The sequence below is a fragment of the Perca flavescens genome, chromosome 13, assembly GCF_004354835.1.
Source record: "Perca flavescens isolate YP-PL-M2 chromosome 13, PFLA_1.0, whole genome shotgun sequence".
Classification (NCBI taxonomy): Eukaryota; Metazoa; Chordata; class Actinopteri; order Perciformes; family Percidae; genus Perca; species Perca flavescens.
In genome coordinates, this window is record NC_041343.1 from 11812849 (window position 1) to 11840643 (window position 27795).

Here is a 27795-nt window from a genome sequence, read left to right on the forward strand (position 1 = left end):
TCGAGGCAGAAGTTTCGGTCTGTTAAATGCAGTTATTGGTATCGTTTTATGATGTTCCCCTGGCTCACGTTTGCAACGTGTGTGGCCGCAGTGCTCGGCTTGTTTTTCTGGTCCCGCAAGCAGCTATCGATAGGTAAGTTAAGGTGTGTCTTACATTGAAGTCTAGCTACTTCTTTCGACGTGCCCGAGCAGGTGAAGAGCATCTTCACGTGAGTTGTAGCAACGTGAAGGAACAGAGGCAGGTTGGACAGCACCGTGGCAGTTAGGGGACATCTTTCTGTTTCCGTAGGATGAGGTTAATTGACATTGTGTATGACGCCTTGGTAACTTATGAACGAGAAAGTGAGTCCGAGAGTAAAATGTGCCTTAAAATATATTTTTGCCGTTGTAGTCATTCTATAGACCTTTTTTTCACAGCAGGCATGTTGACATGTCATAGTAGGAAAAGCACAGGTGTATTCAAAACCATTAATGATGCTAACTCACTGATATAGCTAGCTTACTGTGACACTTGATGGAATTGAGCCATCGTTAAGGTTATAATTTCAGCTGTGCTTTTCCTACTATGACAAGTCCAAATATCTGCTCTGAAAAAGGTCCATAGTCTCGACCATTGCATTGACTAAAAGCATTTATTTTGCATTTGTTTTAATTGGCAGACACACTTTAAGTGTATCTCACATGCAGGCAGGATTATACTGTTTATGTGACCATATGCTTTTTACATAGGCAGTGTTGCGAAACATGCTTCAGATAGCTGTATGGTTACTGATGACAGTATGAACATTGTTACATACAAATGTCATTATATAATCCGTCTTGCATTATGACATAGTCCAAGCTATTTTGGCATGTTCAATAAAGCCACTTTTTCAGAGCCTGCACACACAATGTACTGATGCTCCCAGTCAGTGTCAAGTGTTGCAATATCAGTTTATCAAGATAGTCTACTTAAGTTTATGTAACTCACTTTTGCAACATAACAAACAGCATCACCTGCCAGCCATGGCAATCTTGTGACACACTGTAGCCTGATATTTGGACTCTGTATCTCCTTTATAACGGTTGCTGCCACTTTGTGTTTCTTGCCAGTATTTGCAGCCTGTTCGTGTCGCCCAGACATGGCACAGCAGAACGGTGCTGCCAAGAAGAACCCGGCTGTTGCGGCATTGCACTCTCACTTCATTGTGGGATCAGTATCGGAGGAAAACTCAGAGGATGAAATCCAAGGGAAGCCTGACTTGCGGCTGGAGGAAAAGGAGACTCGCTCCTTGTCGCCATCCTCTGATAGCTCAAGCAGCACCTTTGATATGGGATTTGACAACAATGATGGCCCCTTGCACAATCTAAGGTGAGAATGCAAACCTGGCCAGTCTGCATCACCTCTAGTCTCTCAATGCTCATTTACATTTATGATTAGATTATGTTATATGTGTGGATAAAGGTGTTTCTGTGATGATTTGTATTCTAAAGCTTTTCTCAGGCATGCAGGCCAATTTGTATCAATACTTTTAACATGTTTATGAAGCTATTTAAAACATGTTCCTAACTTGGAAATATGACCGGTTCTTTAGGGTTTAAGATGAGTCGTCTTCGTTGCAACTTTAAGTATTTTGGATACTTTACTTTGTTCAGGCATTTGTAAACTGTACCCATAGTGATGCGTTCAATTTACATATTACATAGACATTAATTTAGAAGCCTTGAAATACATTATTCTTAGTGGCTTGCAAACATGAGATGCACATAGGGACCCTGCAACTTTAAATGCTATCTCTGAGACTAGTCCTGTGGGAGCAGTCCAAAATGTCCCTTTGATCAGACTATGCACTCCTTCTAATGGCACATGTGAAAAAATGTGGTTTCACTAGCAGCGCGCTGCTAAAGGGTTACTTTGTGTCCTGAGTCTGTGTGGTAACATTCAGAATCTTGGTTTTGGGTAAGTTGGAAAAATGGTCACAAGCAGAAATTACCAATCGGACTAGTCGTAAGGAGCTTTTTACCACGGACAGAACTTTGTTTAAAGCTTGTAGCAGTTGTTAGTCTCTCTGCCAGGCCCAGGTCTGTCGCTGAGCTGCGTAGACCTCTCATGTGACCGTTACTTTCACAGACGGAGGTTTGTAAATTACATTTTACTTTCAAGCTTCACAGAAGATTTGAGATGTAAATGTAGTTTTTTTTTTTTTTATTTTTTTTTTATAAAAAAATATGAATTGTGAATCGATTGTTTTGCACACCCCTAATAATTATATGCTTTTATTTTTACTGGAAATTATTTCTTTCCAGTGTGTTAAAAACTGATTTTATACGTGTTTTATATGTGTTGTAGCTTTGTTCATCTGTAAATTTCGTTTCTAAATAGTGTTATATTATGCAGCCAACCATGTAAATACTTTTTTTTTTTTTTTTTTTTTTTTCCCGCATGCTGAATAACTTTTTGTGCTAGTCAGGAAAATTTGATTTTGTTTGCAATTTTAGAACCACATTATTTCCTGTATACAAGATGTGGGAATCATTGTTCTGTCCAGTCTGGCTCAGTGTGATCGGTTTCTCAAGGAAAAAGAAGTTGAGAGAAGTAGGGATTAACTGAAAGAAGCTGGGACTGCAGTTTTAAATATAGTGGAAATACTGCATTGTCTCTCTCGTAGGACAGAACAAACTCTCGCAGCTCCACAGCTGGATTGAAATCAGGGCCTCCATTCAGTAGGGGCACATTTGCCTCTTCAGTAACCTCTTCAGTCAGTAACCCCTACAGTGATGCAATAATGCGCTGTCAGGCCACTGAAGCCAGCCAGCCAGATGAGTTTCCCACCCCCTGAACTACCCCCGAACTCCACCCCAACCTCCCCTTGGGGTGGAGCTTGATTCAAAGGGCTCTTGTCCCAGAATGTTACCATGTTTGAGGACTGTAAAGTGTCCTGTCCTGTTATGCATGACATGGTCTGCTCTGTAAGTGGTTATACTGTTAGCAGACTGTTTTCTTCTTAAAAACATTACCAAATCATTAGCCACATTAGTACATTTTAAGGTTTTCTTTAACGTTTCCTGATAGATTAAGCTGCTCACACCACTCGTTTGATAGTTTGCTTCGAGCAGTTTAATTTCTTAATTCTTTTTTGTACAGTTGAAAATGAGAGCTTATGAGTTATGTGTTCATTATCAGCATAGCTGCTGGTGTTATAAAGGGCTGTTACATGCATTCTTTGTATTTTTTAAAACAGACCAAGCATGTCGGGGCTGCACCTGGTGAAGCAAGGCAGAGATCGCCGGCGTATAGATCTCCAGAGGGACTTCACTGTGGCTTCTCCTGCTGAATTTGTCACCCGCTTTGGTGGCAACAAGGTTATCGAGAAGGTGACGATTTTTATTTAGTACGCTACGTGCAACCTCTTGAATGATGGAAACAAACCAGAATTCTAAAACAGAACAAATTGTTTTTGCATCATACAGCCATAAAATGTAATGTCTGTATACACTACATAACAGCCATTATTAATGGCTTATTTTAACGCATGTGAGCAAATCAACATCGATAACTCAACTATCTTGCCTCTCCAGGTGCTTATCGCCAACAATGGCATTGCAGCGGTCAAATGCATGCGCTCCATCCGCCGCTGGGCCTATGAAATGTTTCGCAATGAAAGAGCAATCCGCTTTGTTGTAATGGTGACCCCAGAGGACCTGAAGGCCAATGCAGGTGAGCTTCAGCATGATATCAGCCATGAACTGGTGTTGCCAGTGACATGACAAACCACCTCACTCTGCTCTTTTGCGGTACCCAGCGTGGAAAACTGTATATGTAACTGCAGCAAGATGATTTGGAGAAAATAATAGGTTTTCTTTGGTTCTGTCTTTTGATTCACAGAGTACATCAAAATGGCCGATCATTACGTGCCTGTGCCAGGAGGGACTAATAACAACAACTATGCTAATGTCGAGCTCATTCTGGACATTGCCAAACGCATACCTGTTCAGGTATGACCACATGCTTAATATATCTATAGTTTCCCCACAGTAATTAATCATTGCATCATTGATGAAATACCTATTGTCATACTCTTGATCCTTACAGGCTGTGTGGGCTGGATGGGGTCATGCCTCAGAGAACCCCAAACTTCCAGAGCTGCTTCATAAGAATGGCATCGCTTTCATGGGTAAAGACAAGCTTCTAACTTTGTCTATCACTTTGACCCTTTAACTTACCTTCACAGTATCCGTTTACTAAACTAAACTGCTCTTTCGTTGTTGTTTTTTTATTGCTTACGTCTTCCTCAGGTCCCCCAAGTCAGGCTATGTGGGCTCTAGGAGACAAGATTGCTTCGTCAATCGTGGCTCAGACTGCTGGCATCCCAACCCTGCCCTGGAGCGGCTCAGGTAGGTCACAGTTTAGGGTCCAGAGATAGTCTTTTGTTGAGGCTGTTTATGATTCACTTAATCCACCTTAAATTAAGATGGGCTGTCTTTTATTATTCAGAAAAAACAATGATTTTTGAACTCCCCCAGATTTAAACTTAATGTAGCAGATGTTTGCTTGTATGTTAATATGCGTTCTGTTTGTCTTTCTCAGGCCTGACAGTAGAATGGACAGAGAACGACCAAAAGAAGAAAATAATCAACGTTCCTTCTGACGTGTATGAGCTTGGCTGCATCCAGGATGTGGAGGATGGCCTGAAGGTAAGCATGTCATTTAACTGGCGGTTCATAATGCCAAATGAATGTGCTTAAGTATTCTGTGGATACTTGAATGTATACTGAAAAGCTGTATGTTTCCATTGCCAGGCTGCAGAAAAAGTCGGCTACCCTGTCATGGTGAAGGCCTCGGAGGGAGGCGGAGGAAAAGGCATCCGTAAAGTCAACTCAGTTGATGATTTCCCTAATCTCTTCAGACAGGTACGTGGAAACTCAGGCTAAATCCAGCATTTAATTAGAAAAATGCAGGATATAACACGTTATAGAACAGGGTTAGAATGTATAATAAAAAATCCAAATGGGAAAATGTTGCTGCACCAAAGTGGATTTAATGGAGAAAAAAAAAATACAGACATTTTGAATAGGATCTTTTTGTGCATTTCTTGGCTGCAAGGATTTACTTTTTTTATTTGGTCCTCCAGGTCCAGGCAGAAGTTCCAGGGTCACCTATTTTCGTCATGCAGCTGGCTAAGCACGCCCGCCACCTAGAGGTCCAGATCCTGGCTGATCAATATGGCAATGCCATTTCCCTGTTTGGTAGAGACTGTTCTGTGCAGCGACGGCACCAGAAAATCATAGAGGAGGCTCCTGCTACCATCGCCACTTCGGATGTGTTTGAGGATATGGAAGGGGTACAACCCATCTAGCATTGTTTAAAATTCTGTATAGATAATAAATAGAGACTTAACATCAACTTAGTAAGTAAGTAAATTCAGATTTGATTTAACAAATTTTAACCTTGAAACGAATGGAATTGTTTGCTCTCCTCAGTGTGCAGTGAAGCTGGCTAAGATGGTGGGTTACGTCAGTGCAGGTACAGTGGAGTATCTCTACAGCCAGGATGGCAGCTTCTACTTCCTGGAGCTGAACCCTCGTCTGCAGGTGGAACACCCCTGTACGGAGATGGTGGCTGATGTCAACCTGCCTGCTGCCCAACTGCAGGTCAGTCCCACCCAGACAAAAGACAACAGGCTGGTGCATCACATACAGTGCGTTTTAAGTCTGGGACTGTCCTATAGAAGACAAAATTAGCACGCTTCACCACCTTCACCGCTTTGGGCCCCCTGTCTCCATGGCAACGGACTGTAAAAGAAGTAGTAGATCCAGTTGTTGTAGCAGCACATGGTCACGTGGTCTGTTCTGCAGTGTTGGGGATCGTGTGTAAATAGGTCAGTGGCAGTCAAGCTGAAGGGCAGTGTTGCTGGGAAAGCTTCGTAGCCATGCTGATTGGATGATACTGTGGGAGTGACCCATTCTCTCTGGCACAAATGATGAGGGGCTTTTTTGTAGGCAACAACAGGACTCGCTCTCTGTCAGAAAGATGGTGTTTATCGGTTGTCTAGAAAACAGAAAACATGATGTTTGCAACCATCAGAAAGCACGCAGGGGAAAACTTGTGTAGTTAATTCAAAGCAAATATATGGTAATCATGAACCATATAAGTTAATTATAAGTTGTTTACCATCGGTGCCTGCAAGCCTGTTCCTAAATGTTCTATTTACGTCCGTTCCATTGCATATATTTGTTTTCTGCTAATAACGCTATCTTCTGTCAGATTGCTATGGGTATTCCTCTTCAAAGAATCAAAGACATCAGGATGCTTTATGGGGTCCAGCCCTGGGGAGACTCTCCAATTGACTTTGAGGGTCTGTCGACAGCCCCCTCTCCACGGGGCCATGTCATTGCAGCACGTATTACAAGTGAAAACCCTGATGAGGTAAGCCCCACTCTCTCCGGATACACTAAATAATTGTAATTCTGTTGTACCATACATAAAGGCCATAGTTATTACTCCTAAATGTGACCTTACACTTAGTGTCAAACAAGCTGTTTTTGAAAGAGTGAAACGTGGTGTAATTGCAGGGTTTCAAGCCAAGCTCTGGAACAGTGCAAGAGCTGAATTTCCGCAGCAATAAGAACGTTTGGGGCTACTTCAGTGTTGCAGCGGCTGGAGGGCTGCACGAGTTTGCTGACTCCCAATTTGGACACTGTTTCTCTTGGGGAGAGAATCGGGAAGAAGCCATCTCGTGAGTATACACCGAATTTTCAAAAGCATTGCTTTGTCAGAAAGATCACTCAAAAAACATTTGTTTGTTGCTAATCTTAATTTACTTCATATTTACAATGGGATATGTTTCTTATGCATTTGTCTAATCAGAGTTTTTTATTGTATGTATTAATCTTTTTCTAGCAACATGGTGGTAGCTCTGAAGGAATTGTCTATCAGAGGAGACTTCAGGACCACAGTGGAATACCTCATTAAGCTGCTGGAGACGGAAAGCTTTCAGCACAACAGCATTGACACCGGCTGGCTGGACAGGCTTATCTCCGAGAAGATGCAGGTATGCAGAGATGTTCCATCTGTGGCCACTAGATGCTCTTTGAAAAAACTATAATGGTCAAAGATATGCTTGACATAGTGACCGATATTAGTGCTGAAACCAGACAGAAGTGTTGTAATAATAGAAAGGCCCATTGCGGTTCATCTTACTGGCTCCGTGCCGTTTGATTTTAACCTTTTCCTGGCTAAGAATATGAAGTGTATGTTGTGTGTAGGCGGAGCGTCCCAATACCATGCTGGGAATTGTGACCGGGGCTCTTCATGTGGCAGATGTCAATCTAAGGAACAGTGTGTCCAACTTTCTGCATTCCCTGGAAAGGTAAAACATATGGCAATGTCATAGTAATGCATTGCAAGCAGTAGACACTCAGGACAAAAAAGAAAAGAAAACTTGCAGTGTTTGAATAGCAAGCATGAGATGCTCTCTACTCTCTGACCAGGGGCCAGGTGCTGCCAGCTCACACACTACTCAACACTGTGAACGTGGAGCTGATCTATGAAGGCACTAAGTACGTCCTGACAGTGACGCGCCAGTCTCCCAACTCCTATGTGGTCATCATGAACAACTCTTCAGCTGAGGTGGACGTCCATCGGCTCAGTGATGGAGGTCTTTTGCTGTCTTATGATGGAAGCAGCTACACTACCTACATGAAGGAAGAAGTGGACAGGTAAGAGCAAACAAAGCTTTAGAATGAAATTATCATTTATAAATAAGCTGTACCACAGACCAGAATGAAATTGAATGAAGCCATAATGCAATGACACATCTTTATTATGCTTATTCATTGCCTGGAAATAACTTGAATTAGTTAACAACCTTACAGAAATGACTTGATGCACTTAAGACTTCTGATTTTCTTTTTTTTTCCCTGCAGGTATCGCATCACGATTGGGAACAAGACCTGTGTTTTTGAACGGGAGAATGATCCTTCGCTGCTACGATCTCCTTCAGCAGGAAAGCTTATCCAGTACACAGTCGAGGATGGCGGGCACGTGTTTTCTGGCCAGTGCTACGCTGAAATAGAGGTACAGTAGCTTAAGGCTTATGTGTATGTTTTCCACAATAAATATGGAATCAGTTCACATGTACTTTAGTTTTGTTTCTGTTGTACAGATGTAAAGTTTGTACTTGTAAATTCCAGGTGATGAAGATGGTAATGACCCTGACAGCTTTGGAGTCTGGTTGTATTCATTATGTGAAGAGGGCTGGAGCAGCACTGGACCCTGGCTGTGTCATTGCCAAGCTGCAACTAGATGACCCAAGCAGAGTGCAACAGGTACTGTATGTCTGACTAATGCTATCTGCACAGGTATATACTGTATGCCGGGTAGGATTTCCCACATTCCAGCTTCAAAATTATATGCAATATTTCTTTGTTCAGTTAAAGTTAGCATTTTAAGTTAGGCCATACATTTGAGCTTTCGGCTCCTTCTATTAGGAAAAGTTAGTCAAGGTCTGCGTTTCCATGCAAAAAAGATGCACTCTGCTTACTCTTAGCCTATATATTAGTTATTTGGGTGTTTGCATTTTTGTATATTACAAGTCACTTTATGAAGTCAAAACATCAATGAGGCAGGAAATTAAAACTACCAACAAAGATGAAGGCTTATTTATCTGAAGGGAGCCGGTGTCTGCATGAACATCTGAACCAAGGTAATGCCAGAAAGTCGGGAGGCAGCCTTTATGGGGAAGAAGGAGCCCTCTTCTGGTAAATGTGTCACTACTGGTTAGGTAACAATGCCTACAGAAGTGTAAACATGACATATTGAATTACTTTCTTGGACAAAAATTATTCAGGATATTGTTTTCTTCAACATGCATTTAGATGGTGTGGTTTTCTTATTTCAGAGTATGCCTACTACAGTACTTCCTACTATACTATACCATGACAATGCTTGTGTATGAAACATCAGCATATGCACAGCAATGTTGGCAAATGTCTATAATCAGTATTTGTGTTTGTCTTGTAGGCAGACCTGTTCACAGGGCCACTGCCTACTATCCAGGCAGTAGCTCTGAGAGGGGAAAAGCTACACAGAGTCTTCCACAACACACTGGATCATCTTGTTCACATAATGAGTGGCTACTGTCTTCCTGAGCCTTTTTTCAGTGCTAGGGTAAGAATTCATGAACACCTGTGTAGACTGCAACATCAGCGCTTCCAATTGTAAGCAACTCCTTAAATATATGTCTCTTGTGTCTGTCCTAGTTGAAAGAGTGGGTGGAAAGGATGATGAAAACCATGCGTGATCCCTCTTTACCACTGTTGGAGCTTCAAGACATCATGACCAGTGTGTCAGGTCGCATCCCCCCTGCTGTGGAGAAGTGCATCAAGAAGGAGATGGCTCAGTATGCTAGCAACATCACCTCCGTGCTCTGCCAGTTTCCCAGCCAACAGGTGCAGCACACAATGCTAACTATGCCCACAGAATTCTTCTTAAACTTACGTTGTCGCTAACCGTAAACCTCACTGTTCTTTTTTTTTTCTGTGTCAATTATAATTTTGTTTGGTTTTCACTGTAACTTGAGTAATTAGTTAGGCACAAATATATAGGCAATGCTGCCACACTAGATCATTTACAAAACAGCAGTAAAAACCTTTTATAATAACTGGATTTCATTGGTTTCCAGGTATTAACGGCGTTGTTAGTTTGCCACTGGGATGTCTCAACTGTAGGATTCAATTGCACTCCAATTTTCCAGTCTGCCAGAAAAACACTGTCCACTCTTGACTTTTTGTACAGTTTCTTGTGCAAACAAATTATTTGGCAATATATATCTGAGTGACTGCATATCTGTCTAAGTAAAAGGGTAAGCAGAAGGCAAGTTCTGTCTGTGTCTCTGTCTGTGTGTGCACCAGGAATCGTGTTTACACATCAGTTTTACATATCTATTCTTTATAACAAAGTCTATCATGAGAAAACTTGTCAACAATTTGCTGCATTATTGAAACAATCCACTACATTTGATGGGTTATTGTGGGTAAACCATTTTGTACAGTTTTGTATATTCATGCATTTATGAAGAGCAAAGAAAGGCCACGCCTCTGTGAGAAGTAGTGAGAGGATGTTTTCACACACCTCAAATTTGATTAATCTGTAATTTTTCATCAATTTCACAACCAGTTAGGATCCCACCTATAACGAGAGCAAGCTAATTGAGGGGCCATCAGTACCAGTGGGATTTAATGCTTATGAGTCTCCACTGCTGTTTTGATTACATGCTTCTATTGTTCATCTTTCCAGATTGCAAACATCCTGGACAGCCATGCTGCTACTCTTAACAAGAAGTCAGAGAGAGAAGTCTTCTTTATGAACACACAAAGCATCGTTCAGCTGGTGCAGAAGTGAGTCTGCTACTCTCTATATATGCAAAGAATTCTATTGAGACACTATCAATATAATGCAAAGCTTCACACGTTGATCACTTAGATTTACAGCCTATGACCCAAAGTGACAGATTGCACAGACCAGCTTCTTGAACACATTAGGTCTGGAACAACCTTTCCGAAGTCTAGAAGGCTCACACCTTAATTTGCTGGATGCCATGAACTTCTTTTGTAACACTGAAATTGGTTTGATCTGTATTGGTTGTTTTCCTTGTTACTAGATCTCCAGTGCACAATAGGTACAATGCTGCATTCTTCTTTGCGTGAGGCCAGACTGTGTTTGTCTCCAACAGGTATCGCAGTGGCATCCGAGGTCACATGAAGGCGGTGGTGATGGACTTGCTCAGACAGTACCTGAAAGTAGAGATCCAGTTTCAGAATGGTGAGGGACTGCAGCGATAAACTTAATTATTGGTTTCAAGGGTTCATTGTGGCGATACTTTGCCTCATGCAAGAGGAATGTGCTTCTAGTATTGCGGCCCTTCGTTTTTTCAGAAGACTTGCACTTACTCATTCTGTTCACTTGGGGGAGCTCTTTAACAATAAACACCTGAGCATCTGTGACTCTGCAGTTCCCCTGTGCAGTATTTCCCCAAAGCTCTTACATGTTGGTTTGTTAACAGGACACTATGACAAGTGTGTGTTCGCACTGCGTGAGGAAAACAAAGGCGACATGGCCAACGTGCTCAACTACATCTTCTCCCATGCTCAAGTCACCAAGAAGAACCTGCTGGTTACTATGCTGATTGTAAGTGTCCGTCTCGCTGAGTCAGACCAGTTCAAAGTTTTCCCTGAACTAAAGAGTTTAAAGATATCTAGCTGGTGATGTTCTGTAAAGTTATCATCTCCTGTGTCTAGGATCAGCTGTGTGGCCGGGATCCCACATTGACAGATGAACTGATGGCCATCTTGACTGAACTCACCCAGCTCAGTAAGACAACCAATGCCAAGGTGGCACTGCGGGCCCGGCAGGTCAGATGTGGATTCCTAATCTTTGTTGACAAATTAATTTTGATATTAAATTATGCCTGCTTAAAGTCAAAACCTGAAAAACATGAATTCTCCTGAAGTGGTTAAAGCTGCTTTATGTAGGATTTTCATGTAAAATGTACTGTCATGAGTTCACCACCAGATGTCACCATCTACTGTTTTTCATTTAAATGGGTGAAAAACAAAACGATTACAATAGGAAAATTGGTAATTCTCATAAATCTGGAGCAAAGAGAACTTTAAAGAGATGACAGAGAGACACTTTCATAAACTGAAGGGAATAGAGTGCTATATCATTTAATAATAAATGAATTGACCGTATTTCATTCCTCCTTTTTACCCAGGTGTTGATAGCTTCCCACCTCCCTTCTTATGAGCTACGACACAACCAGGTGGAGTCCATCTTCCTCTCTGCCATTGACATGTATGGACACCAATTCTGCATCGAGAACCTGCAGGTAGACAACACAGGAGTTGGCTTTAACTAATGCCCTGAAAATAAAGACAGTGTTCAAGTTCAATGACTGATTATCCGTGTTTTTCTCTAGAAACTGATCCTTTCAGAAACGTCCATCTTTGATGTTCTGCCCAACTTCTTCTACCACAGTAATCAGGTAGTCAGGATGGCTGCTCTTGAGGTGAGAGCAACAATGATCTCAATTTGCTTTAACTTCATTTGAATACATTTTAAAATGCACATATCAAACTACTATTTTCTGTGGCTTTATCTCCTATCGCAGGTGTATGTTCGCAGAGCATACATTGCCTATGAGCTCAACAGTGTTCAGCATCGTCAACTGAGGGACAACACGTGTATAGTAGAGTTCCAGTTCATGCTTCCCACCTCGCACCCCAACAGGTATACTGCTCATAAAAGGCCTGCAACGCCCACATGCTGTGCATTACCTTTCCCGCTGCTCCCTCCCCCCTTAAATGGCACTATGGACAGGAATCAATATTTATAATAGGGATGGATATTGAATTGTCCATTGGTGGCAGTGAGCATACATTTGATCCCTGCGTAATGTGTAATTTAGCATATATCTTAGCAGTTCCTACTCGCTGCTTTCTTCTTCAGAATCATCAGCACAATTTGGGGGCTCCCTCTGTATTTGTATCTTTGTTTGCTTCACAGAACCACCAAAGCCTTTTTATTACAAGATACAACTAGCTAAGATAACTCCAGCTGGAGATTCCTTTACAATCTTATGTCATCCATGGTGCCACAGTTCCTCTCCCACCTTCCCAGCTATGTGTCATTGTTCTCCATGTAAATGCTCTTTGTGTGCAAAAGAAAAATACTTTTAAAGTGTGCGAGTGCCATGAGCAACAAGGCTTCCAGCCTCACTCCCAGTCTCATGTCACCTGCCATTCCTTTATAAGTCCTGGAAAAACTTTGAAGCACTCTTATGCCATGTAAAACTTAAAACCATCGGCACACCCGTGATTTCTCACGGCATTTAAGAAAGCTTGTAACAGACAAAGTACTTTGGCATTTCTGTCTTCATCCCACCTGTGTGATTGTGTTCAGTTTGCCTGGGTGTGAATGTGTGTATGTCTCTGTGTATTTGCTTGTTGATGCTTCGCAGTGCTAGTATTTCTCTTTGTTTTGTTTTGCTTGTTTATGCAGTTAGTTGCAGAAATCCTTTTAAATTGCCGTCGTACACACATTTAATCGCATCCTTGTGATTGTATGTGCCTGAATTAACCTTCATCACTTCGAACTAAAGTGTGAGTGTGAAATGATTCTCTGTCTTGTACCTTAGGACAAGGATGACTCTCATAATGCATAAAGGGAGCAATCGGGAAGTGAAATGTGTGTTTACGGATAGAAAGACATTTCCAATTTACTTTATCCTCCATTTTCCGATTAATTGCATTCATTTAGATATTGATCAGTGCAAAATATATTCATCACAGTAAAGGGCACACACACACACACACACACACACACACATACTCACACGCATAGCTCTGCACCTTGACTGTCTTCCTCTCCTGATGCCTGCCACTAACCACGTAGTAATCAATGTTGTTTGATTGCAGAGGGAACATCCCCACTCTAAACAGGTATTGTAAACATTATTTCCATTGCACAGACTATTGGTGACTGTAGACTAGCTAGCTGCACGGTCAAAGCAGTAATTCATGTTATTAATTCATGATTGAGTAATTAATATGTTGATAAAGTCAACCAATTGTTTGATTATGCAACTGTTTGGTGCTTTAAAATCTCTCCAAAATGAAACCGATTTAGCAACTGCAATTTGTCTGATTTAGACAGGTTTCTTAATTGTACTGACACCAGCATGGCCCTTGGCATTCAGCCTCTGTGTCATTTTTTGAGTCTCTGTGTGTGTTTGGGTCTTTGTGAAAGAGTGTTCTATACCAAACTAGTGTGTGTATGTGCTTCAATATTGAGGAGATTTGGATTAACTTGGGATGGCAGGTGGATAATTCAAATTACATGTTTGGGAAATGTTGTACACCAGTGCAAATCTCCTGAACTGAAACCTATGACCTGCTATCCTGCTAGGAGAATGTCTGCTCCAATCCTGGACTTTATAAATGCCGCGGACTCTAGATTTCAGGAAACTAAACCCCAGGACCTTAAAGCACAAGATAGTAAATCTAAGGACGATAGTGCTGAGAAGAAAAACGCCTCAGATACGGATACTGTGGACAGGTTTGACACACAAAACCTCTTGAGTGCTCTCAGTGGGTGTAAATTCTGGGACAGCTTCTTACAATCAAAGGACTAACACCCCACAAACTGGGACTTGAATATTTAAATGGTCTCTCTGATGGTTTTATGTTTCCATGTTCCTGTGAAAGGAACATGTTCTCACACTGTCATGTGGTCTGTCATAAATCCCTTACATACTTTATAGCTGCTTTCCCTGTCTTCACATGTAATGGTGTAATTTTGTTACTAATTATTTTTTTTTTTTATTATTATTTGAACCTCATTCAGTTTTTAAAGAGTCCCCTACAATTAACACATAATTGTGTGTTTTCATCGATATTGATATTATATCCAAAGATCTGAAATTGCCTAAAAACAGAGGAATCCAAACTGTTGTGAGGTTCTTAAAGGTGGATGGGGAACATTTTCACAGAGTCAATCTAGTGATGTGGCTGATTCCCGTTGTAACTGCTCTCTGTCGATACCTTAGGATGTCCTTCTCATCCAACCTAAACCACTACGGCATGGTGCATGTAGCCAGCGTCAGTGACGTTCTGCTTGACACATCCTTTACGCCACCTTGTCAGCGCATGGGAGCCATGGTCGCGTTCCGCTCCTTCCAGGAGTTCACCAGGTCAGTCCTTGTGTATGGGTCTTAACCTTGATGTATTCCGTTGGTAGGTGAAGATGATATTGCAAGTGCGATTCATTGCATGTATGGTTTCTCTCCTCTACAGGAACATAAACGACGTGTTGAGCTGCTTCTCTGACTCTCCGCCATCAAGTCCCACCTTCCCAGAGGGAGGTAATCCTGTCCTGTATGGCGAAGAGGACAACAAGGTGAGAACAGTCGCCAGGTAGTCATTAACCGGTGTGGCTGTGTACCTTAGAATGAAATGTGTAATTGCTTTGTCATCCAGAGCGTGCAGGACGAGCCTATCCATATCCTGAATGTGGCTATAAAGACCGACAGCGACATTGATGACGACGGCCTGGCAGCCATATTCCGAGATTTTACTCACTCAAAGGTGAGAGCCCTCACAACAAGGCTTTTGTGTCTCTCGATTTCAGAATTGACAGTTCCTTTTTTTTTTATGAGATGGCTCAGAAAGATCTTTTTATCTAGCCAATTTTTGCCTCCCATTCCAGAAATCTATGCTGTTTGAACATGGCATCCGTAGGCTGACTTTCCTTGTGGCCCAGAAGGTGAGCTAGTTGATATTTACTAAGTCAACTACCTTTCTCCACAATGAGCTGCCTTGCATGTCACTAATTCAGCAGTTCTGAAAAGCATCTCCAAACATTTTCTGCAAATGAAATGAATTGTTCTGCATCTTGTAATTACTAATACTTCATTACTCTGTTTGTATGGAAAGACATTGTTACATTTATATATTATAATAATTTGCACTTGGAATTTAGCTGCTTTTCCTGTTTCTCTGTATCTCTTTCTGCATGCCATGCTTTTGCTTCATGATGACAGGATTTCAGGAAGCAAGTCAACTGTGAGGTGGACCAAAGGTTTCATGTAAGTAGAGGAAGACAAAAGAAAATGAGGACAGGGGGCTCTTTTGATTTGATTTATGGGACAAGTACCAATGAATTTGGTAGGGTAGATCAATGAGCTTCAAGACAGTAGGGCTGGGACGAAATGCTTTTGCCCCGATTGCATTCTTTCACGATACCTGGGTGCCAATTGGATTTGTATTGCGAAAATTTTATTCCTTTTAACAAAAACAAAAGCTATATAATACACTTCTAGAGACAATATATCATTAGACATTTCTAAAAACCATATTGTCTGCATTTTCTGCTTTCGCTCTGCTTTGCTAGAAACGGATATGATGTAGTTGCCGTCGGCTGTGCCGTATAAACAGACCATATTTAGGTCAATAATTGGTAAAAAAAATTAATTATTTTAAAAAATCAATTCTGGGGGGAAAGAATCAATTTTAAAAATCCTCACAAAAAATCCTGATGCATACGATGTTTGATTTTTTTTTTTTTTTTTCACCCCTAAAAGACCCCTAATCTTCCTCCATGGATTTTATTTAGCAGTGACTGTTTGATTTAATTCAATTTTATTTATCATATCAAATCATCACAAGAGTTATCTCGAGACACTTTACAGATAGAGTAGGTCTAGACCACACTCTATAATTTACAAAGCCCCCATAGGGAAAAACTCCCTATTAGGAAGAAACCTCGGACAGACCCAGGCTCTTGGTAGGCGGTGTCTGATCTTTCCATTATTAGCCATGGGGTTCTGCAACTCTCTGATTTCAACAGAAAGCTCATTTAACTCTGTTGCATCAGGGTAAATAAAGGAAACATAACCCACCATTGTACTGAATCAATACGTTTAGGATTACCCACCGTTTTTAGAGCTCCAGTTTAAATGTGTCATTAAAGCCCCAGAACCATGAACTCATTGCACAGATATTGTCACCATGTAATGCCAATTGTAAGTGCCTTGCAGTGATGTGAGCACACACTTGCGTGAATAGCAAGGCAGGAATTGAACCCTCAATCACGGCAGTTTGGTGATTATGCTGTGTCAATTGTGCTGTAGTACACAGGGCTGTATTTATCGCGCCACGATGGACCATTCAAAAGAACACCCACTAACATTTAAATGATAATGACAGGGATGTAGAACCGGATTACATTTTGAGAAATGCCCAGTTCTTTCTGTCATTTTTGACAATAGGCTTTGATTTTTCTTTTGATGGCACAACAGTCTCTGATGAGAGCTAATCACGCTAACTCGTGTCACCATCATTATGTGGCCCTTGTTACAGGGAGGGGTTTTTCACTAGTCTCCACCATTCTGCATGGTCATCCACTTTATTGTAGAAGGTGAATGTGATACGTAATCACAGTGCCACATCATGGCTGTGGAGGTTTCCAGTGTGTGTACTATTATAGTCCCCTTGTTATTGTGCAGGCTGTGAGCTGATGAGAGCATCCCCAATCGGTCTGGCATTGTTTTGGCAAGTGGGACACTTCATCTGATAACGTCAAAGAGGGCTACCAGGCATTATTCAGGGAATCAAACGTCTCTGAAAAAAGGAAATGTTTTATTCATTAGCATAGTGACTGGTGCTATATATATATATATACAGTCTATTACCATTATTATGTCAGCTTGCTGTCTGAGTGAATACACAGTGATTTTCTGATAGATAAATGACAGCAGTAAAGGAGCATACGTCCCATTGCATGTAGAGCAAGGTCCCTATCATCACTGCATAATACTCCATACTTACTGGTATAACAATTTTAGCAAAGCCCAGCTTAGCTTATTGACACCTGCTGTGATTAGGTTTATAGTTAATACATGGCTAACTGATTTTGGTGTTCTTAACACTGCTGTACTTTATAGCCATGGTTTTTTCCTATGGAGACAATTGTTGATTTTTTTTCTTGCTTTCTCTGTCTCACTATCCTCCATTCAGAGAGAATTCCCCAAATTTTTCACATTCCGTGCAAGAAACAAGGTGGGTGTCTACATATTTCAAACCATGTGTCAAATTATCACTTTTAACGGTTTTCTGAATGGAAAAATTAGTGTTTGCTGATGTAGAAATGGCCTATTGGACTATGGTCTATTGAAAAGATAAAGGGATACCCACATGCATCAAATTATTGTGACATTGCAAATTTACCCACACATTTCAAAATACAACAGATTGATTGACTTTCCTTTGACTGGGAGACCATTCAAAACTGTGCTGTGGTTATAGGAAACAACTTTTCACCCCCCTGGCAGTGCTGACTTTCACTCTATCACAATCAGTGATGGCTCTTCCTCTCCGTTACCCCTGATAGTTTCACTACAATGACACCACCAAAACTCATTAAAGTAATGAACTCTTAAATTATGTCTCCCATTTAAGAGAAATGACACCCATTAGCAGCTTTCTGAGATCGAGATTACCCATAATTTCATTTACTTAATACAGTGTGTGGCTCACAGGCATCTTTTTTACTCTTACATCAACTCTGTGCTCCTGAAATTGCCAATTTGGACTTCTTCTGTTAATGGAGGAGATAATGGCAGGGAAGCCTAACTCGTAAAAAAGTTTTCCAGGAAAGTCTTTGAGCATGTTCATTTAAAAAGGTGTAGTTTTTGTGTTTGTGATTCTGTCCGGTCTGTTTCTCAATAGTTTGAGGAGGACAGGATCTATCGTCATTTGGAGCCGGCACTAGCTTTCCAATTGGAGCTCAACCGCATGCGCAATTTTGCCCTAAGTGCCATCCCATGTTCCAACCACAAGATGCACTTGTACCTGGGTGCAGCCCGTGTGGAGGTGGGCACAGAGGTTACGGACTACCGTTTCTTTGTGCGAGCCATTATCCGCCACTCCGATCTGGTCACAAAGGTAAGACGATGGGGGAACAACTGTTGCGCTCCCTTTTTTTAAGTTGTTTTCAAAGGGTTTGGATTCTCCAACACAGTTCTGTATGTCCTTTTGTTTGATTTACACATTAATCGTACCTGCCCCCAATGACAGTTTTTTTTCTTCTTCTGTTGCTTCACTAGGAGGCCTCTTTTGAATACCTTCACAATGAGGCAGAGCGTCTGCTGCTGGAAGCCATGGATGAACTGGAGGTGGCTTTCAACAACACAACTGTACGAACTGACTGCAACCATATCTTCCTCAATTTTGTCCCCACAGTCATCATGGACCCATCAAAGGTTTGTGAAACTATCACACACACACACACACACACACACACACACACACACACACACACACACACACACACACACACACACACACACATCTCTGATACGCAGTCAGACCAGAGCTCACTGTGTTATTAATGAGTTTGCTTTCTCTACAAACTTCAGATTGAGGAGTCTGTGCGCTCCATGGTGATGCGTTACGGGAGCCGTTTGTGGAAGCTGCGTGTCCTGCAGGCCGAACTGAAAATTAACATCCGCCTGACTCCAACTGGAAAGCAAATCCCCATCCGCCTCTTCCTCACCAATGAATCAGGCTACTACCTGGACATCAGCCTGTACAAGGAGGTCACTGATTCCCGAACGGGACAGGTGGGGCCCAAAGACCGACAGGTGGGGCACTCATGCATCTTCCATCTCATCTGCTTATTGTCCAGTCGCTGGCAAAAAACTTCAGCTCCATCCTGGAAACCTCAGCTCCCAGAATGCAATTAACAAGTCTAGCCTTGTCATTTTTTTAATCCAGTAAAATTTCAAAATTCTGGCTTTAAGATTTATTGAGTTGAAGTAAAGATCCAGTATGGTGTCGGGCCCTTAGCCTGGTGGACAATTATTTTAGTAATATCCTTTGACCACGCAGCTGATCAGGTAAGTAACTCTTCACCTAGCCATTCATCCATCTGTCCATCAACCATCCATCATAGTAAATCTATCGATTAAAAAAACATTTCCAGTGAAATGTTATCCCATCAGCTCCAGCAGAATGTGAGAGTATTTGAGTTTGGTTTCTATTTCAAGATTCTAAACATGGTTGAGAAAAAAAAGAACTTGAGTTTAGAATAAGTCTAATAGCAAGATGATGTGGGTGTCAGTGTGGAGTGGAATGCTTTTGGTATACGACATGCTGAGCTTTTTTTAAGGTGTTGTGGGCATAATTCCGCAAAACAGCTGTGATTGGAAGTGTCTGCATCAAACATACCTGCACTTACAACATTGCAGCACTTAGGATAGGTCACAAGTAAATGGTTGTGTCTGTCTGATGGCCCTGATAATGTATGATGACAAAGCCTGATGTTCTCTCTAGATTTGTGCCACTTCCTGTGTACGTTGCTCCGAGTTGTGCTTCTGTGTGAATGTGTTTATAGTGTATAGAATAAGGGATTGGTGCGTCATATCCTTTGTGTTGGTTAATGCTGTAGCAGTGGGTATGACCGATGCTCATTATCATCATCATTCTCAAATCATAATGGTATTTCGGCAAGGTGGTAGAAGAGGTAAGTATATCTATAAAAAAGTAACTATCTCTGTCCCTCTTCGTTCAGATCATGTTCCAAGCATATGGCGACAAGCAGGGTCCGCTGCACGGCATGCTCATCAACACCCCCTATGTGACCAAGGACCTGCTGCAGTCTAAGCGCTTCCAAGCGCAGTCTCTGGGCACCACCTATGTCTATGACTTTCCAGAAATGTTCAGACAGGTACAAAACAACAACGAATAACTCATCTTGACCGTTGTGCTTGGGTTATGCTTAGAAATACTGATTGTCCAAACAATGTTGATGGAATAACTTTTGAATTTATCTTTTTCCCAGGCTCTGAAAAAGCTGTGGCACTCATTCCAGGCCTTTGCCACCTTACCCAAATGCCCTCTTCCTTCTGAGCTGCTTACCTTCACAGAGCTGGTTCTTGACGCCCAAGGCCAGCTGGTGCAGATGAACAGACTGCCAGGGGGCAATGAGGTCAGTTATTTTAGTTTAATGCATAAATACAGACATAAAAAACATAAATAGTACTCATTTACTTTGACATGACCTTTTTTGTCTATCTACCTCTTTCAGAATGTGCAATATTGTTGTATGGCAATGCTTAATGCATTATTGAATGTGGTTTAAGAAAGAATACCTATGTCTGGCAATTCTATTTATGCCAAGCAGAAAGTGCTGCAGTCTGAGTCAAATTAATTAAATTGAATAGAAATAGAGTATTTACAGTGTATTTATCTTACAATATTTAAATAGAAATATATATTGTGTTAAAGTGCCTCTGTTCTGTCTATCCAGATTGGTATGGTGGCATGGCGGATGACCCTGCGTACTCCAGAATATCCAGCGGGGCGTGAGATCATCGTCATAAGTAACGACATCACACACAAGATAGGCTCATTTGGGCCCCAGGAGGACTTGTTGTTCCTGCGAGCCTCAGAGATGGCACGAGAGAGCGGCATCCCCCGAATCTACATCGCAGCCAACAGTGGTGCCCGCATTGGGCTGGCAGAGGAAATCAGACACATGTTCCATGTTGCCTGGCAAGATACAGCTGACCCTTATAAGGTCAGTAATATATTCCTAATTGTACTAGTGATCCCTGAATGTATTTTCCCCATAATGGATGTCATTACTTCAGACAATGACTGGCTTTTATTTTATTTTTTATATATATATATATATATATATATATATATATATATATATATATATATATATATATATATATATATATATATATATATATATATATATATTTTATTTTTTATTTATTTTTGTGTGTGTTTTGCATCTGTATCATTGTCTGTCATAACTAAGCAGTCATTGCTATATTTCCCTGCAGGGTTTCAAGTATCTCTACCTCACACCTCAGGACTACAAGAAAGTTTCCGCCTTGAACTCTGTGCATTGCGAACATGTGGAGGATGAGGGAGAATCCAGGTACATCTTTTTATTACTCCTTTGTACGTGAGGAAATAAGTCTGCAAGATGCTGTAGTATCAGTCAAATACGCACATCTTCACATATTAAAGCCTATGAGATTATCACAGAGGTGACAATTAAAGGAAAAGCTATTGGACGGTCACATCCAGCTGTCAGTAAATGTATGTGTTCCCATGCAGGTACAAGATCACTGACATCATTGGAAAAGATGAAGGGTTGGGTGTGGAGAATCTGAAAGGGTCTGGAATGATTGCTGGAGAATCCTCTCTGGCTTATGATGAGATCATCACCATGAACCTGGTAGGACTGAAGTGGGCACACTGGTGTACAAAAAACACATGCATACACGTAGCCTTAAGCTGTACACTGATCTTTAGAAAGCAAGGACTTGCTCAATACAAAGAGTTGATTAGCATGCAAGCCTTAACATGATTGTCTTGACCTATAGGTCACATGCAGGGCCATAGGGATTGGGGCCTATCTGGTGAGGCTTGGACAGAGAACCATTCAAGTGGACAACTCTCACATTATCCTTACTGGAGCTGGAGCACTCAACAAGGTAAACGTGTCTACCATGTAAATTAATGTTTCAGTACAATTTTTTTTTTTTTTTTTCAAGGATAACCTTTTTTTTTTTTTTTTTTTTCAAGCATTTTTAAATTGTGTGATTGTGTGCAACCCTGAATAAGCACAATATTAGTTATCTTTAAACTACTACTACTGTAGTATGTATTTTTCTTTTTTATAATACATTAACAGAAACTGCATATTCTGAAATGGGCTTGACAGGGTAGTGTGTGTGTGTGTGTGTGTGTGTGTGTGTGTGTGTGTGTGTGTGTGTGTGTGTGTGTGTGTGTGTGTGTGTGTGTGTGTGTGTGTGTGTGTGTGTGTGTGTGTGTGTGTGTGTGTGTGTGTGTGTGTGTGTGTGTGTGTGTGTGTGTGTGTGTGTGTGTGTGTGTGTGTGTGTGTGTGTGTGTGTATATCAAAAGACGAAATCAGAAAAGTGTACAATGATTTTGATGCTGTTCCAACTCGGCGATCAGGCCTCCTCCTGCCTCGTTCTGTTCTACTAGGACCTACCTCTCCGGTCCCAGCCATACGCCTGCCTGCCACTCATAGTGGAATAATTGAAAGTGAACCATGAAGTTATATTTGCATAGAAATAGAGTGGCATGCCGGGGGCTGCAGTGCAGGACACCCATATCATTTGTTTTTAATCGAAATGAAAAGTTTTGCTGAGGCAGATTGTTTTTCTGCATGCAGTTGATTGGTGTGTGTGTGTGTGTGTGTGTGTGGTGTGTGTGTGTGTTCTCACGCTTCACTACCTCCTCCTGTCTTGCTTTCCATTCTCTGTCCTTGTCAATGCATTACGACGACTCTGTTTGAAATTAGATGACAGATCGCAACATGACAAATCATGCAAATGGCCCCATGATGGCATTCCTATTTGCTGGAATCTCACTTGTCTTTAGATGCCCCCACTGTTTAGCTCCATTTATGGAAGTAGACTCATCGTAATGTTAACTGACAAGTGTCAACAATGTGCAGGTGATGTATTGCAATATATACGTTGTTTACAATCGATTGTTTGTTTGTATTTTAAAATAGCACTGATTTCACCAGTGACACGGGCATGAAATGTGTATTTTTTTTCTGCCTTTTTATCATGTGGTATACTAGCTATTAACTGAAACTTAATGGAGAGCAGGAGGCTGCCACCCAGAGATCATTTCATTAACTGCTGGAAAGCTCTCATATTTTCATGGGGAGTGGATAGTAACTACTAGCATAAATACCCCAGTGAGCCATTACATCCAGTTCGCCCCTCATTTTCTTCCTCACAGTCATCTCCCTCTGTTCCTCCTCCTATATCCCCTCCTCTTCTCTCTGCTGTGGAATCTTAATGAAGCCGGAGATGGCCAGAGGCACAGGGGTTTTGTGTATGTCAAGGTGACTGCAATGTTTCTTGGGGCCGCAGGCTTTCCTGACAGCTTTAGGAGAGTGCCCTAGATTTGTAGCCAGATACATAACCATTAATGGTAATAAAGAAGGTAAATGATGGCTGAAAAGGTGAGAGCTGAGGGTAGGGATTGAGCTCCTCTCTGATTTTTATGGAACCATGTCAGGGCCCTGCCACCTGTTCTATGCTGCCTATGAAAATAGGGTGGGATGGGAGTGAGATTTTATGGCTTCAGGTTGGCATAAGGGCAATTTTGAAGGTAAAAGTACTTTGGTGGCTTCCATCTCACCCTTATACAACACCCTCTATCACAACTGGTAGATGGATATATAGATATATATTCAGAATGCACATGACAACATAAAGGGATGTAAGCCAGTTGAATTAATTGAGTGTTTTGGATGAGAAAGGGCATGTGTTAATTTACGCCGGCTGTTAGAAAATCCCCCAGGAAGAGTGGCATGTGCTGCCACCCACCTGTGACGGCCGTGGTAGAGAGATTTCTGGCTGCCGATCACCTGTATTGACAAGGCAGTGGGGCCATGAAATGCAGGGCCCCCTCCGGTTACCTGGCATGTCTGCCTTTGTGCGATCTCATTGATCCACAGCTCCCCACACCAGAAGCCTGGTGACAACACCACCTGTTATCGGCCAGGATTGCACAACATGAGCACCGGATTAACCCTGTTGGCTCCATTGGAAGCCAGAGAGAGAGGAGGCTTTTAAAGGGTGAATCCACGAGAAATTAAATTGGGCAGAAAACCACTGCTCCAGTTTTCAAGCAGCTTTTAAAAGAGCCATGCTTCTGCACATTGCTGCTGCAATGTGACTCTGTGTGATGTATCCTCAAAAGCCTTGTTTGCTATCATGGTACATGCCTAAATAGCCAGAATTAAATATCAGGCAGTCTGGGATTCAACAGAAAAGTATTATTTTTATCATTATTTTCTCCTTTTGGCCTGATTTAAAAAATAAATAAAAAAATCAACACCTTGGTATTTTTCTTACAACAGGTGCTGGGCAGAGAAGTGTACACATCAAACAACCAACTTGGTGGCATTCAAATCATGCACAACAATGGTGTGACCCACTCTACTGTTTGTGACGACTTTGAGGGAGTCTTTGCGCTTCTGCAGTGGCTGTCCTACATGCCCATGGTACAGTAATGTTTAGCTGTTGTTTTTAATAGGATGTTGCTTCCTACATCTGTGTGATAAATGTCATTATCCAAATGTTTAGAGCTATGTGGCTTTTTTTCCTTGTAAAATAAAGACATTTCCTTTCTTCAGTGTAAATCTAGTCCAGTGCCCATCCTCAATGCCAAGGATCCCATAGATCGTCTGGTGGATTTTGTGCCTACAAAGACTCCGTATGACCCTCGCTGGATGCTAGCAGGACGTCCCAGCCCAAGTGAGTGTCCAGTCAATGTCCATTTAGATCTTTTAATGGAAACTTGTTCATTCTTGTAGCAAGGTAGGTACAGAATAGTGTAGCTGACTAGTTCTGGTAAATACTGTTTGGGTTGGGTACTGTTTAGTAGTTCTGTGATGCCAGATCTTTAAAAAGTAAGTTAGAATTTATTTTTAACAAAACATTTTGCTTACTAAGTGATTACCCTGGTGTCATCCTTATTCCTCTCACATTCCACCACTACTTGGTTGAATTTTCATAATCGATTCATAGTTCAAGTCCTTTATCAATTATTAAGCAAACGTGAAACATTTGCTTCACAGTTTTCTCCCTTCTTAGGATTTTCCACTTTTCTCAGTTGTTAAATTACTGTAAATTAAATATCTATGTGAATATAAATATCTTAATTATTTCTGATTGTTGATTGGACGAAAAAAAGCAAATCTGTGACATCAAATTGGGCTCTGGGAAACTATTTCTAATCATCCGATTTAATCAATAATGAAAACAATTGCTAGTTGCAGGCCTGTACTGTACATTCAGCCTTATATCCATTCTCTGCCCAGGAAATGGAACAAATGGTCGCTACATCAGATACTGAGTTGCACTTAAAGTTGTATTGCATTACATAGCATTCTGATTGTAACTTTGATGATGATTTATATACTTTCACTTTTGTCCATTTCCTCTACTAATCATTTTTATTCAAAATGCTTCATCAGCAGTTGTAAATAGCCACACTCCCATTTGTGTGTGTGTGTGTGTGTGTGTGTGTGTGTGTGTGTGTGTGTGTGTGTGTGTGTGTGTGTGTGTGTGTGTGTGTGTGTGTGTGTGTGTGTGTGTGTGTGTGTGTGTGTGTGTGTGTGTGTGTGTGTGTTATTTATAAAGTAAATATAAAGATTCATCATTTAATTCTAATCTCCTGGGTTAAAGGTTGAAATAATTAATTACTAGAGGGACTATTAGGAAACCAGTAGAGAAACAGTGAAGTCTAACAGCATGATGCTAAAGGCAAGATCAAGATAGCACCAAAAATGGATCTGGTATGTTTTACACTGCAGGTCAGGACTGAGCAGGTACCACATCAGTGTAATTACAGCTTGGGACAGCAAAGAGATTGGGGGGACCGTGTGGGAAGCCAGTCAACGTCTCTGGTAGTGATGAGTGGCGAGGCTTAATTGAATAGTAACCTCGTAGGCTGGGCATGTTTCTCAGGGTGTGCAGGCCGAAAAAGAGCTGAAAAAGCCTCCTTCTGCAGTCATCCATCATGGTTTGCTGCTAAGATTACAGATTCTTTGTAGCAAAAAATACACAACCTCAGACACTACGGAAGTGTTTTCAGAAAATTGAAAACTTAACTCCACATACTTTCCCGTTTCACACTCATTCTCTGTCGTACTACCCTCACTCCTCTCTGTATATACAGCTCAAAAGGGGACCTGGCAGAGTGGCTTTTTTGACCAGGGCTCCTTCATGGAGATCATGCAGCCATGGGCTCAGAGTGTGGTGGTAGGCAGAGCCAGGTAAGTGTCCCACTAGAACACAAAACCATGATGACACACAGCCAATAATGAATTTGCGCTATAAATGTAGTCAAGGTGTTTTGTAGATGTCAGCGCTAAATGGCCTCTCTCCACAGACTGGGTGGGATACCTACCGGAGTGGTCGCCGTGGAAACCAGGTCAGTGGAGCTGTCAATCCCAGCCGATCCAGCCAATTTGGACTCTGAGGCGAAGGTAAGGGGTCGCTTAACGCTTACACTCGAGCATGAGCTGGCATCCAAGTATTTCGACATTTACAGACACCCAAGTACTGATGCTGATTTTCTGGTTTGTATATTTAGATCATCCAGCAGGCAGGGCAAGTGTGGTTCCCAGATTCTGCTTTCAAAACAGCCCAGGCCATTAAAGATCTGAACAGAGAGGGCCTACCTCTTATGGTGTTTTCAAACTGGAGGGGCTTTTCTGGAGGAATGAAAGGTACTTCTGCTTCTACGGCAGTCACTCTGGGATGAAACCCATTCAGTATCTCATATGAAATGCTCTTTCTTAGATATGTACGACCAGGTGTTGAAGTTTGGGGCCTACATTGTGGACGGGCTAAGGGAGTACAAGCAGCCCGTACTGGTTTATATCCCCCCCCAGGCTGAGCTGAGAGGAGGATCCTGGGTGGTTATAGATCCCACCATCAACCCCCGTCACATGGAGATGTACGCTGACAAGGACAGCCGGTGAGTTGGACTGAAAAAGGGCAGATTGAGGATCATCTTTAACCAACCACCTTTGTTCACTTAAATCATTCTTGTCTCCAGAGGTGGAGTTTTGGAGCCTGAAGGAACAGTGGAGATCAAATTCAGGAAAAAGGACCTGGTGAAGACAATGAGGAGAGTGGATCCGATCTACATGGGCTTGGCTGAAAAACTGGGTGAGTTCTCCACTTCAACTAATTATAGCTCTTTACGGGCGTCTCTGTCCCCCTCGGCCTTGTCCTCATTTTAGTATGGAGCTATATATCAGGCGGGAGCATGTGTGCATTCACTGTCGTTCTTCATTTGGTGTCGATTGTATCATCTTCACTGCACTCCCCCGGGAGACGTGTCAATCACAGCCTGCTCGGATCAATCACCAGCTCTCCTGTATCTCCTGCACAGCCTATTGATTTCCTCCAGGCTCGGAGCAACTGTGGTTCAATGCTGTTTAGGCTTTGCGCTTTTGGCGAACTGGTGGAATGGAGGGTAACTGGGGAGGGTTTGAGAGCTTACAGATTGGAATTGACAGAAATCAGTCTTTGGTGACAGCAGCCAGGGGTTTTGGGGGAGCTCCAAAACAAAATGCTATTAGCGGGTGTTAAGTCACCGCAGCATTGCTCACGTAGAACCTGATTTGATGGCAATAGAACTAAAAGGTGCATCGCTTCTATTGGACTCCCTCCA

The 27795-nt window shown here is 41.8% G+C and overlaps 1 protein-coding gene across 10 annotated transcripts in view; it reads left to right on the forward strand.

Moving 5' to 3' along the window:
- The window catches only part of acaca (acetyl-CoA carboxylase alpha), a 34760-nt gene that overhangs the window by 475 nt on the left and 6490 nt on the right, over positions 1-27795 (forward strand). The window contains exons 1-51 of one of the 10 annotated variants that reach the window (XM_028596241.1): positions 19-133; positions 1093-1351; positions 3222-3354; positions 3559-3697; positions 3866-3975; positions 4073-4154; positions 4276-4374; positions 4568-4674; positions 4780-4890; positions 5112-5321; positions 5461-5631; positions 6245-6406; positions 6553-6716; positions 6881-7031; positions 7246-7349; positions 7471-7698; positions 7906-8056; positions 8173-8307; positions 9002-9148; positions 9241-9429; positions 10277-10377; positions 10713-10801; positions 11043-11167; positions 11278-11391; positions 11754-11867; positions 11958-12047; positions 12150-12268; positions 13456-13479; positions 13946-14095; positions 14586-14729; positions 14833-14935; positions 15016-15123; positions 15245-15301; positions 15579-15623; positions 17554-17595; positions 18265-18480; positions 18642-18797; positions 18954-19157; positions 20108-20263; positions 20378-20524; positions 20846-21115; positions 21393-21490; positions 21673-21793; positions 21942-22052; positions 24467-24610; positions 24743-24863; positions 26290-26386; positions 26503-26599; positions 26707-26842; positions 26916-27093; positions 27175-27287. In XM_028596241.1, coding sequence (XP_028452042.1) covers positions 49-133; positions 1093-1351; positions 3222-3354; positions 3559-3697; positions 3866-3975; positions 4073-4154; positions 4276-4374; positions 4568-4674; positions 4780-4890; positions 5112-5321; positions 5461-5631; positions 6245-6406; positions 6553-6716; positions 6881-7031; positions 7246-7349; positions 7471-7698; positions 7906-8056; positions 8173-8307; positions 9002-9148; positions 9241-9429; positions 10277-10377; positions 10713-10801; positions 11043-11167; positions 11278-11391; positions 11754-11867; positions 11958-12047; positions 12150-12268; positions 13456-13479; positions 13946-14095; positions 14586-14729; positions 14833-14935; positions 15016-15123; positions 15245-15301; positions 15579-15623; positions 17554-17595; positions 18265-18480; positions 18642-18797; positions 18954-19157; positions 20108-20263; positions 20378-20524; positions 20846-21115; positions 21393-21490; positions 21673-21793; positions 21942-22052; positions 24467-24610; positions 24743-24863; positions 26290-26386; positions 26503-26599; positions 26707-26842; positions 26916-27093; positions 27175-27287 — 6727 coding nt within the window. In that variant the 5' untranslated portion in view covers positions 19-48. Of the gene's footprint in view, positions 1-18; positions 134-298; positions 343-1092; positions 1352-3221; positions 3355-3558; positions 3698-3865; positions 3976-4072; positions 4155-4275; positions 4375-4567; positions 4675-4779; positions 4891-5111; positions 5322-5460; positions 5632-6244; positions 6407-6552; positions 6717-6880; positions 7032-7245; positions 7350-7470; positions 7699-7905; positions 8057-8172; positions 8308-9001; positions 9149-9240; positions 9430-10276; positions 10378-10712; positions 10802-11042; positions 11168-11277; positions 11392-11753; positions 11868-11957; positions 12048-12149; positions 12269-13455; positions 13480-13945; positions 14096-14585; positions 14730-14832; positions 14936-15015; positions 15124-15244; positions 15302-15578; positions 15624-17553; positions 17596-18264; positions 18481-18641; positions 18798-18953; positions 19179-20107; positions 20264-20377; positions 20525-20845; positions 21116-21392; positions 21491-21672; positions 21794-21941; positions 22053-24466; positions 24611-24742; positions 24864-26289; positions 26387-26502; positions 26600-26706; positions 26843-26915; positions 27094-27174; positions 27288-27795 lie in introns of those variants that run through there. The other 9 variants (XM_028596239.1, XM_028596242.1, XM_028596245.1 and 6 more) reach the window with 9 other exon arrangements.